The sequence below is a fragment of the Calonectris borealis genome, chromosome 14 (assembly GCF_964195595.1).
Source record: "Calonectris borealis chromosome 14, bCalBor7.hap1.2, whole genome shotgun sequence".
Classification (NCBI taxonomy): domain Eukaryota; kingdom Metazoa; phylum Chordata; class Aves; order Procellariiformes; family Procellariidae; genus Calonectris; species Calonectris borealis.
Genome location: NC_134325.1, coordinates 17375160 through 17387325, shown reverse-complemented (window position 1 = coordinate 17387325; position 12166 = coordinate 17375160). Strand labels below are relative to the sequence as shown.

General features: G+C 39.4%; 1 protein-coding gene across 1 annotated transcript; it reads right to left on the bottom strand.

Moving 5' to 3' along the window:
• Positions 1–6: 6 nt before the first annotated feature.
• Positions 7–8870, bottom strand: CSRP3 (cysteine and glycine rich protein 3). The gene is made up of 5 exons (XM_075163339.1): positions 8745–8870; positions 4169–4337; positions 2657–2792; positions 1845–1938; positions 7–712 (listed from the first exon to the last, which is right to left on the bottom strand). The coding sequence occupies exons 1-5, from the start codon at positions 8854–8856 to the stop codon at positions 633–635; spliced, it is 591 nt and encodes a 196-aa protein (XP_075019440.1). The 5' UTR covers positions 8857–8870; the 3' UTR covers positions 7–632.
• Positions 8871–12166: the final 3296 nt, after the last annotated feature.

Below are 12166 nucleotides of genomic sequence, written 5' to 3'. Positions count from 1 at the left end.
TAGAAATAATGTGAAGCATTATCAGTACTTTATTGTAGCTTGCAAACATACAATAACAAAACTTACAACACTGTATTCTAAGAAAATGTTGTTTTTCTTCAGAAATATCTCCCTTTGAGACAATTAAAAAAGATTTGAAATTCTTTCTGTCAAAGTGAATAACATCTACTTTGCCAAAACACAAAATGTCAAAACATTCAAAACTCCGTTAGGAGATTGGTAGAAATACAGACGGCATAACATTCTGAACGAAGGAAAATATGGCCTAAGTCGGAACACTCTGACCCTTGCACTCCGTAAGGTATGTCTATCTTAGTGGGACAGTATGCTGAGTCTTTAAAATTCCAGTCTAAAGTGTGGTAAATACTAGTTTAAGAAGCAATAATGTTCCATGAATAATGTTCCGTGAGGTTTTTTGTCTTTATTTACTGTAAAACAGACATGAATCTAGTTTTATCACTGTACCTTTTTAAGCTATTCTAAGAATTTCTTAAGATCTAAGCTCACGTTTTCCTGCAAGGTGGAAAATATTAAACAAATGCCCTAGGTTCTTAGCAATGTGTTATTTTTAATGTTTTACTTAACATTAAGTGGCATCAACAGCAGTTTAAGTCTGTTGCATCCATTTCTTCTCATTCACACTCTTTCTTTTCCACTTGAGTGAGGCCACCGAACCCAATTCCTTTGGGACCAAAATTTTTTGCATAGCAAACTGCAAAAGAAGGAGAGAGGTAGATGGTGTTCTGAATATAGAGGTAAATGACTTTTGGTTTTAGTACTACTTCCAAACTTAAGTTAATAAAAGGAAGGAAATCTGAAATAGCGTCTTTCTCAGAAGCAGGTTCTAATAGTGGGATCACATACTGGAATTAAACAAAAGTCACATCTGATCTTCTCCAAAAAAAAATTAAGAAACTGTATGTATTTAGGATCTAAGTAACATTTTCATTAAAACTACTCTTCTGTCTGAAAATATTCAGTAAAACTTGGTCTGTATGAGTAATATAGACTGAGGATTAAGTCGGAGATTTTCAAAGGAGGTTAAAAGAACTAGAGCTTAGTCCAGAAACTAGATGGTAGTTTAATCCATTCCATGTTAACTCTGTATTGCTAAGTGTGTGCATAGTTATTTATCACAACTCTGCTAAGGAAGTAGTAATGGTCAGCATATTTCTCAAAATACGCTAATTTCATCACTTGCAGTTGTCAAACTGCACCCAAAGTCATAGAACTTAAGTATTCTTGTTTAGGATTCTCTGTAAAATTTAGCCTAGAATATAAAAACTTTGCGTATTTTTCACTTCAAGCTCTTTCTAAGAGTCAAGTGAAGTCCTGTGAACTTTCTTAATCTGAGAAGAACATCTGGGTGTATAATTTGGCATGAATGCATTATCTTCTGTACTACCAATACAGTGGAAGTATTTTTTAACTCTTACTGGGAAGAAGTCTAATTAGGACCATGACCTTAGACAGATGGGCTTTGAAGATACGTATCTTTGTGGTTTGGGGTTGGGTTGGGGTTTTTTGAGAGAGAGAGATTGTGCAGGTACAAGAATCTGCCCAGCCGATATGACCAGTGTTCCTGTTAGAAGGTCTGAGGACAGATCTGAGAGGATGTCATATTTGTAAAAAAATTAGAACTTAAAAATTTAAATGTTAATAGTAGAAGATGCAATTGCAGTGTTACCATCTTTCCTTTGCTTTCATAAAGTTGTTAAAGATAAAATGAAATTTCATGAAGTTGTTACGCATGCAACAAGGTAAATCTTGATGGCAATACTAGCTCTAAAAAGAATAATTTTAGATTGACTCAATAACCCAGTTCAGCTCATTAGAATTCTTACCTTTACAGTAGAGCTCTCCATCTTTGTCTGTAACATTCGTGGATTCTAAACTCTTTCCACAAATAGCACAGCGGAAGCACGTCTTATGCCAAGGCTGAGAAAATTAAGACAATTCATTGTATATTACAGAAAGTGCACAGCTAACAGGTACAAGAAGCAAAACACTGTTGCTTTTATGGTGTGAAAAGGTTAAAATGGTCTTGTTGGTCTTATGGCTTCCATTTTTAGTCATTCTAGGTTAGTCTTTTTTTCAATTACTTTATTATCCCATATCAAGATCTTACCTAGTGACTTTGTTATTAATGGGGGTCTAGGAAAAAGCCGAGAGCTATAGATACTACTCTCGTTTTGGCCATTTCTTTGATGTGCAGAGATAATATTCTAGTGAGAGTTCCTAGAGCAGAAAGCTAGCATGTCCTGTGAGGCAGGCTTTTGTTTTTCTAGGCACAGAATCTCTTCAATTTATGTCCACTGCAAATAAATGTTTAAATTATAAATATCCCCACAGATGTTAGTAGAATGACAGTGGCAGAAGAGCCAGCCTGTACCATAGCCAGGAGTTGTTCCTCAGGCATCAACAAGGTGCAAAAAGTTGAAGAAGGCTTACGAAAAGCACATGGTTTTAAAGCTGAAAGTCATGCATCAGACTCTAGCAATTTGCTAATTCATCCTCATGTTTTCTTCATCGGGACTATGAATAAAAACTCACAGTTTTTATCAGATCTTTTATCAAAAGATCAAGGACCTACTAGCTACAGTTTATCACCGTTATAAGAGCATATTTTGTTTCTAGTGCTGTAGTAACTACTTACTTTTCCTCCTCCCATGATCTTCTCTGCAGCATACACTGATTTGCCACAACGGGGACATTTATCCACATCTACCATCTTTTTGGCAAACTTCGAAGGATTAGTCGGTGTAGAAGGGCGAGCAGACTTTGGTGACCCCCTAAAACAGAAGTTTTCAGTGTTTTAAAATACTGTTTAAAATTTATCTTCATTCTATAAATATGATTTCATGTTTTTTTGGTAAGGGATAAAAATTACTAAATTACTAGTCTTACACATGCAAAAGCAGGGGGGGGAAGAGAAAATGAAAATATTCTATTGAATTCTGTGTTGTGTGGTTGAAAAGCTGATACTGTAACCACTGGTGTTACCTGTTTTGGGCCGAGTATGTGGAGCTGGCGGTAGCCAGGTGCAGAAAAGATTATGTTTAATGAAAAGTGAAAGTAAAAAAGAATTTTGTTTTATTGAGGGGCAAGAGGGAAAATACAATCAAAAGACCTCTCTATTCTTTGTAACTGTCTATCTGCTGGTACTCAGTACGGAGCCGAAAAAAACCCTTAGATTTTGCATGCAGTTGTTTCATTAGTCACTGTAACATTTGGACAGGGAACTGGGGTTCTTAGCTGGCCTAGGGTCAAAAGCACATCAGAAAAGTAGCTTTGCTTTGTATTCCTGGACTTTGTGCTTTATGTCTTCATGCTAGCTTAAAGCCTTTCACAGACTTCTGAATTACTGGATTGTTGGACTGCAACAGGTCATTAAATCTACAGGACGTGACAGTTTCTGATACAGAACTCTGCCCGTAATGGATTTGTATCTTACAAGGAGCTACAGTTAAATACATTATTTAAGCTGTTATTTCCTGCACAGCATATTGGTTAATTGGTTTCCTTATAGTAATACCAGAAGAAAGCATCGTTGATTTGGAAATGTGCAGCTTTGAGAATCGTAGAAAAATACTATAAAAATGTACTGTTGGGGATAATTATGTGCAGCTGAGGCTTTTGGAAGATGGTATCCCATTAGAATTTCCTTGTTCAAACATATTCTCGCTATGTTTGTGAGTTATTTGAGCCACAGGGAGGATTTAGAAACATTATTTCTCCCATTGAGAGGAGAGTTAACAGTATGTGGTACTGTGATTATTTCTCTAACAGTAAAACCTAACTGTATTTTAGCCTCTGATAGGAAAAAAAAATATTCTCATGTTCTATGGTGAATGTGACTTTACCACTGTGCTACTAATGGCAAATTACAATTGCAGTGAATATTTACGTCTGTGGTGGCGTATAAAGGTTGCTTCTGCAGAATAATTGCCCATTGAAGGAGGAGATGATTTATAAAGAAGGCTTAAAGAGACTGAACATCATTAAAAACCGGTAAATTACTGTGTCCACTGAAGGAAAGGTTGTAGGAAAGTCTGCTCTGCTACTTACGCTAGATGTTGTTATGGAAACAGAGTAAGATACCTAAAATACCCCGCTAAGTGACAAGTAGTACCAGAAAAAGGGGTAGTGTCAGTGGGATGTAACTCACTGTTGCAGATTCAAGCCTAGATGGTCACCAGTATCAGTGCTGAGACATCCTGCCCCTTGTCCGAAGCCAATACCTTTGGGACCGTATTTTCTTCCGTAACAAGTTTTGCAGTAGATTTCAGATTCGTGAGCTGCTACTGTGGTACTGTCCAGAGCTTTTCTGCAAGCCACTGAAAACGGCAAGAAAGAGGCACATATAAACATTTGCGTTTTCCAATTAGAATTTATGTGGTTCAGAATAATTACAATTAGTATTTATTTTTGTTTATCATTAAAAATACAGGAAAAGGAGGGTGTCAGCCTGTAGTCAGTATAAAACTTCACTGGGCTGTTGCTAAAGTAGTTGTGCACGTACACACCACGCTCTTTCGCCGCTCTGAAGTTATACTCTAACCCTAGGAAAATCGTGAGCTTGTCAAGACAATTTGTCTGAATCTGTGAAGCTTAAGATGGATTTGAGATCATCCTAAACTCCCAAACCTTTTTAAAAAAAAAAAAAAAGGTTGCAGGGGTATTGATTCTACTGTGCATCTGCACCTTTCAAAATAGTCACTCTGCGGTGGCTTTGTCATCTCAGCCCACGCTATTTTAATGTGGCATGCTTCTAAAAGAGGCTATAATGTACGTACCACATCCAGACAGAGTCAAGCAGAATATATTTTTTATTTATCTAGTCACATTTGTGCAAGGTGAAGCAATAATCCCAAATAACTGGTAGTCTCAGCTCTGTTAAGCTTCCTTCAGGATGGCAAAAGTATGACTATAGCCGTTCCAAAAACAGAGACCTCTTCCTCGTCATGTTTGTTATGGAGAAAGACTGCTTGGCTTAGCTCACTAGGAAAGGTCTGGGAGACTTTTGGACGGAACGTGCCATAAGAATGTCTGACATGCATAATGGAATACAAGTTATATCCTCTATGGCACTACTTTAACCCTAGCCTCCACTTGGAAGGACCAAAAATTAATGAGTGCTAACAGCTGCTCATTTGAGGATCTCAGTAAGCAAGTATCCATGTTTTGAGAAACACAAGCCACACCTAGAGCTAACGAGCGTTGCTGAGGCCGGTCTCACGCATGGTTATTCTTGTCGAGTGGCCGTGGAAGCTAGATTACTCTCTCCCCAGTTCTTTGCTCGTCTGAAACCTGGTCAGTGTTTAGAGGCTGAATTCTGTTACCGGTCCAGTGGATCTCCTTGCTGCTTATGCATGGAAACCGGGCAATAATGAATGGAAAAAAATAATAGCTCACTCCTCATCTGCTTGGTGACTGTATGCTGTGCTGTTTTGGGAACTCGGCATGAGACAGCCCCCGCCCCATCGAGAGAGGAGGAAGCGTTCGGTTCGCAGTGTCTGTAGAAAAAAATCAGGGTTTTGTAGTATGCTTAAAAACTAAAATTTCAACGCTTCTTACAAATTGTTCACTGTGTCAACAGTGGTGGATAGGAGAAAAAAGAAGTAGGGAAAACCTTTCTCTACAACTTCTCTTGAACAAGTACATGCCCCAGAGAGCGCATTCCAGTCATGCATGGGCTGTTGATAGCTTGGAAAGTAAAGTTGCTTAGCTCGTGTAAGCAACAGAAACCTGTGAAATACACAAGTATTGAAAGTGTTTGGAAGTTCATGCTCTAGAAGAGCTAGCTGAGTGTTTGATGAGTCCCTTTTCCCTCCATGTTTATTTTAATTGTCCTGCTGGGAGTCTAAAATTCATCCACACCAGAGAATTTAAGCTGATACTGGAACCTCCGCAGCTTTAATCCTGTCACTGTATGATGTAGACGGAAAATAATTTGCAGGGACCTTTATAGTTAATAGAAATAAAACGAGGGGCTTCTGTAAATGTGTGAACCTGATCTCGTCATGCTACAGTCTCTTCTGCTTTGAGATGATAATTATGTTTGCTAAGGGAGTTAAGGGGTGATGGAAACTCTAGCAGTAGATAAAGTGTTTCTATTTCTGGCACCTTAGGGATAGAGTATCAATTCACCACAACAGATGGAGCAAAAGCCCTTGAAGTGCTATTGTTGAAATAACTTTGAGACCTCTCATCTGCCAACAGATACTGTTCAGGAGCAGGCACGAAGGAGTTTCAGGTTGACGGCGTGAGATCCTGCCAAATGTCCGTCACAGCTGCAGTTTAAGTAAAAGCTGACGGGGAAACAAGGTAGGTAAACAGCAATCTGCATGGGAAGGAGGGTTTGTTGGAAAGAAGTTTCTCTTTCGTAATGTTTGTAGGGAAAAAGCTATGGAGTGGAGAGAGCATGATTTGTAGTTTAGCTTGTCTGATTCTTACTGTTTTAACAGGTTGGTTTGAATTGTTTATAATTTTGCCCAAATTGAACTTTTTGGTCGAAAAATACTGGTGTGTTTTGTGTGTCTGATCAAATATAATGTAAAATATAAAATATATTTTAAAATATATTTAATATAAAAATATATAAAAGCTCAGCTAAGTAGGTTAACTGTTTCCATACCTGAGATTAGATCGGGGAGGATTGTTTTTCTTCTGTTGAGAAATTAAATCCTGTAATTGGTTCATTGAAAAGCCCATGAACATGATACATGATACTGAGTCGTCCAGAGCTGCTGATTAGTGTGTGTGAATCATGGGAGAAGTAAAGCCAATTAACATACCTCTTATATGCCAACTGGGCTTAGATGCATCTTTAGTTTTTGACCTTAAACATACTTCTGCTGGGAATACTTTTTTTAGCATCTAACATATTAATAATTTAGTTCAGAATTACGACTACAAGGGGCAAATAAAATAAATAAATAAAAAAACCCAAACCTCCCAAAACCCCCAACCAACCAAAACCAAACGAAAAAAAAAAAAACACAACAAACCAAACAAACAGTTGGCAGAGCTAATGGATGTATGTTGTTTATCATGAATCACTAAAAAAAAAAACAGTCATGCTAAGAATGAAGCTTAAACTTGTTCCAGTATTAGGTGGGAGAGAAATATTATTAACTATGTCCTATTAGGACAGCTGTTTATTTTTATTAGACACTGGAGAGTCTACTCGTTTGTCATCTTCTGCCGTATCATTTTCTAGCATTTGGTAAAGCACAAGCGTCAGTTAAAGCTTTTCTCATAACTACCACATTTGTGTCCCTCTCCCTATAGTTTCTCTGATGCCTAGTATTAATTGTTAGAGGCAGCACATGGAAGCAAGAAGAAGTCTCTAGCTTTCACAAAACTGAAATTTTTACCATTCTGTAAGAATTGGCTGAAGGTTGTCAATTAACTGAAAACTTTTTGAGGGAATTCTTTCATACTCAGTCTTTTAGGCATCACTTGCAGGGCACTCGGAGAAAGGCAAAGACGACTCAAGTGTGTCCTTTGCACTGTACCATGTCATCTAAGCATATAATATCAATCTCATGCCTCCAGACGGGAATTCTCTATCCACCCAGGAAAGGAGAGTGAAAAATTGGGTTCAATGGCTTCTAAGCTGTCATGCTGGAATTCGTACTGCAAAGATACTAAATCCCAAACATTGTCTGCAAAATAAACTATTTAGCTATCTTTAGTCCTTATCAAATTGTTTAGTCTCTCCAGAAAGGGCAAACAGAGCTGAATTGACACCTTCTCTCTAATTTTTCAAGTGCTAGCTCATCTGCAGAGAAAGAAAAATTCCTGGAAGCTATCTGCCAAACATTACAGAGGTGCGTGGAGTAAAAGAGTAAGTGAAAGGGGCTATGTGAAATATGGGAAGGAGGAGACTGAGGCACTTCTAGGGTGTTGGTGGGAGATTTTGATGAAAACAGAGTAATGTCTTTCAGCTTTCCTGTGTGAAATCAGTTAATGTTAGGATTCACCATAAAAGTAATCATCTCCTATAATATCCTAATAAGACATACTTCAGTCTTACGAGCACTGTTTGTTTAGTTCTATCTAGACTTTTTAACTTGAAACAAACCCATAATATGCTACATTGTGGGACAGAAGGTCAGGTTTCTTGGAGGTGGATACTGTCATTCTGCAGCACTCTAGTGTCCCTAACAAAAATCATCCAATGCATGTTTGAAAAAAGAAAAGCCAGGAGCCTGACAGGCAGATTGCTTGGGGTGAAGGGCTAGAAAACTGCGCTTGATTATTAAGAGCTGCTATGGACTGCCAAACGGGCGTTTCAGAAAAGTGGCTCCCGCTTTGAAAACAGATACGGTCATTTTCCATCCTTCTGTAACTAAAAGGATGGGAAACAGGTTCTTCTTTCGGTCTCTAGAGAGTGACAGACCAGAATCGGTCTCACTGTGCTGTACTTCAGGTAGGATGATTAACCTGTGACTGCCCTCTACTTCGAACTTTCCCAGAAGTAAGATGCATAAGCTTTACAAAACTTTCCCTATGTGAAATTCAGTCTGATGCTGGTTGCTTCTACCATCCTGTACGTTGCTTAGGGTGTTTAAAAGCCTGCTGTAGGTGTCCCGTGAGCAAGCACCTTGAATTGGGGAAACTATGAAGCTTCTTTATTGCATGCAAAGTAATACAAAAGTAAATTTACTAGCTTTAATGGAAGACTTATACAGAGCTATGGGAATACTGTGAAGTTAAAACAGTGTAGCCCAGCTTACTGCAGAGGAAGCACGTCTTGTGAAAACTCCTTCCATTGCACTGGATTTCCTCAGCGTGGTACACTGTCTTTTCACAGGCACCACATTTGGCTCCACCTCCCCAGTTCGGCATTCTTATATCTGAAGGGTAGCCTAGAAAATCAAATTACATAAATAAATACAACAGCGAGAGTGAATTATTTTAAACAGAACAGCTTGATTTTTTTTTTTAATTATTATTTTTTCCCCCTCTCCAGTCAACTGCTATTGCAGGGTGGCCCCAAGCCAATATCTGCTCGTGTGAATTACACCACAGTACTTGTAGCTTATCTGGTAGCGGAGATGAGGTGGTAGCTGAGAGTCCACCCAGCTTCTCTAGCCCTACTGAGGAGGGGAGACCTTCCTTGCTGTTGGGAACCGTGGCTGGTGTAACGGGTTTTTGAGGCACGCTGGAAGCCAGCATATACTACATACCTGTGTGGCAGCAGGAATGTCTCCTGTCCATGGGGGAGGGTGCTAGCCTGGTGCTTCGGGGGACAGGGGCAGTCTAAATCCCCTGTCCTCTGCGACCCTCTTTGGTAAATAAGGATATTTCATAGCTCAGTATGTTGTGATGGTAAATATGTGAAATGATTGTGATGCGTTTCAGTAAAAAGGTGCCAGCATCACTCAAACCTCTTCTGGAGAACTGGATCTAGGATTTATTTTCCAACAAATAGTCATTTTCTTTCAATCATGCCCTCTCCTATATCCCAGCATAGCCTTTTCCCCTCAGTTTTTGCTTTATGGGTGTTGATCTGGTTTTGCGAGGCAAATCTTAATGGAGGCTAACAAACACTTTGAACCTTTACTGGAGTTTAAGCAAAAGTGTAGACAGTATTTGGCATTAAATTTTCTACAGAACGATATTCTACCTAGACTCTCTGTTAAGAGACAGCATACCTTTCCAAAGCAAGTGCTAATTCCTCCATGCCACATGAGCTTCCTCAGTGACATGTGTAAAGGCAATTTCCTGTGTCAGTATGATACCACTTTACACAATTCACACCTGGATAGTTTCACCTTGAGGTTTAACAAATGTACGATGTTATTTCAGAGGATGCTTTAATAGAAAGAAGTTGTTTGTTGCTTTTCTGAATTCCTCATAAAACAGCTGCAAGATCACTGTGCTGCACAGCCGTTACAAATTAATAACAGATAGGTTCGTAAGGTGCTTAAGTCATGTTTTTCTTTGTCAATTGTTTTAAAAATCTAAACATCTGAGGAAAAAAAAGAGAGTAGTGCTTACTGTTCCAGCTCTTATTATTCCAGTTACTGTTGAAGTGACTTGCCCAAGGTCACACAGGAGGGCAGTGTGGGAGCCAGGAGCCCAGCTTCGGTCGCCTGACGGCAGGCTCAGTGAGTGCCCTTCCTGATGATTGTGCTATCACGCACCTGAAACAACCCCAACCCATGGTTTGCCCTTCTGTTTTCTTGTCTGAGTCATCGTTTCTGGAAAGACTGGGACGTCATCTTGTCATCTGCACATGGTATTATCGGGTTGTTCCAAGCTCCTGGCGCAGACCTTCCTTCTCCTTCTTGGAAAACCAGTCACCTTCTTATTATAGTTCTTTCGAAGCCTGCTTGTGCTATTTGTATTTGATTATATTCACCATGAGATATTCTTAACTAAGAAAAGGATTTTTAACGCTGAATCAGGCCTGCTACCTGAGAATTTTCTTCTGAAATCAAGTGAGAGAGAGAGAGGGGAATTTGTTACGGCAGTGATGTAAGATAGCTGGTATTTTAAATGGCTTGCATTTTAGACTAACATTTTACTATGTCTGTACATTAGACGCTAATGTCTTATGTTTATCATCATTTTAGTGACTTCTGTACTGTATCTTCTGAATTTCAGAATGAAATGAACAATTTCTACACGACAGCTCTGCAAGCTTAACCTGAAGCTGAAGGGAATTCTTTCTAGCTCCTAAGACTAAAAATGATGCAATGGTATAAAAGACATGTCTGTCCAGCAAAAGGAAGATAGCGTAGGAGTGTGTGCGTGTGCCAAAGCAATAACACCGAAAACATAGCAACGTGGGCACGTTTTAACAATCAGTGTTTGATAAAAATGCAGATACCAGCATATCCAAACAACTCCGCTTTAGTACTGCAGTAATTAGTATGTCCTTAATCCTGTATAATTACATATTCACTGTTGCGACTGTTACCTGTGGTAGACAGCATACCTGTCATCCTCATGCAAGATCCAATCTCTCCTTCTCTTTATGAGGCTGATTTATGCTCAGCTGAATAACCTCCCCCGCTCAGTCAGCCCAGTTCTTTGCTGTCATACCGCAACAGCATCGCTAATCTCTTTCAGACCCTATCGGTTCTCTTGGGAGGCCGTTCACGAGCCGACCTGCTCTGACAGGTAGAAAACGGTAATGATGCAAGAAGGAAAAGAAAAGTCAGCTTGCCTCTAACTCTGTTTATCTGTAATGTAACAAGTAAGAAGCAAAAATCTGATGTCGCTGAAATAGGAAACAAAAATAACCGCACGCGAGGAACAGGCATGAATTTGGGCCCTTCTTACGCAGTGAAGGCTTTACTGAATAGCTGAAATCTTTTTTCCGTTTCTTTTAAATGGGAGATAAAGGAATAGAGAGAAATCTTTCACGTAGGTAAAATCTTATTGTCTCATTCTGCCATTCTGTATTTTCTCCTATTTTTAAAGTACTTTTGTATTGGTGCCATTTTTTTCTCTTATAAAATAGTTCAAGAAATGCTTCAAACATTTTAAGAGAAGGAAGAGCGACGGGAGATAAAAATCAGTTTTGTGACACTTTCTTGAAAATTAAAATGAGATTTTTGTGTTGACAATGTTCCCTTTCAAATCAAGTTTCCAGTCGAATCCCTTCCCAGCTGGAGCAGCACCGATAGCTGCCTGGGAGGAGAGCGCTTTGTACCTCCAGTCTCTGTAAAACTGCTTCTTCTGCTGTTTTAGTTCCTCTCAAAGGCACACCAAGCATCTCAATCTGTGGCAATGGGATGCTTGTTGGAAAGTCGCTCTAATTATGTGATTAGCTGAAGGAAAAAAATAATCTTTGAAAAAGTCTGATAATGTGTGATAGTGAACCTTGTGCTGTTTCGGGCTGTGGTTGGAGCTCTTAAAAGAACCATTACCCCTGGGGCTAATTATAGTGACATGACTGGGCATGCATACACATTTTCCATGTTTTTTTGGCATCACCTGATGGGAAGCTGTAGGAGAAAGAAGTCACGGTAAAAACGTTCCCATAAGGATACCGGTGTAGGAATGGCAGCGTGTGCTGTGATGTCTGCGCCGGCTGGCTTAACAGCCGGGTGAGGTAGCAGGGCAGGTCCGTGCTCTTCACGTCCTTGCCTTGTTCGTCTCTCCGAACCCCGAGCTGCAGCGGCCATCCCTGGGGGTGCCGCCT

What these genes read in the sequence shown, in the direction of transcription:
- CSRP3 (XM_075163339.1), bottom strand. Translation starts at nt 8,856, where the DNA reads ATGCCGAACTGGGGAGGTGGAGCCAAATGTGGTGCCTGTGAAAAGACA. An exon ending in CTAGGCTTGAATCTGCAACA is followed by an intron (nt 2,793 to 4,168) that starts GTGAGTTACATC and finishes CTTCTGTTTTAG; the next exon opens with GGGGTCACCAAAGTCTGCTC. An exon ending in TGGAGAGCTCTACTGTAAAG is followed by an intron (nt 713 to 1,844) that starts GTAAGAATTCTA and finishes CTTCTTTTGCAG; the next exon opens with TTTGCTATGCAAAAAATTTT.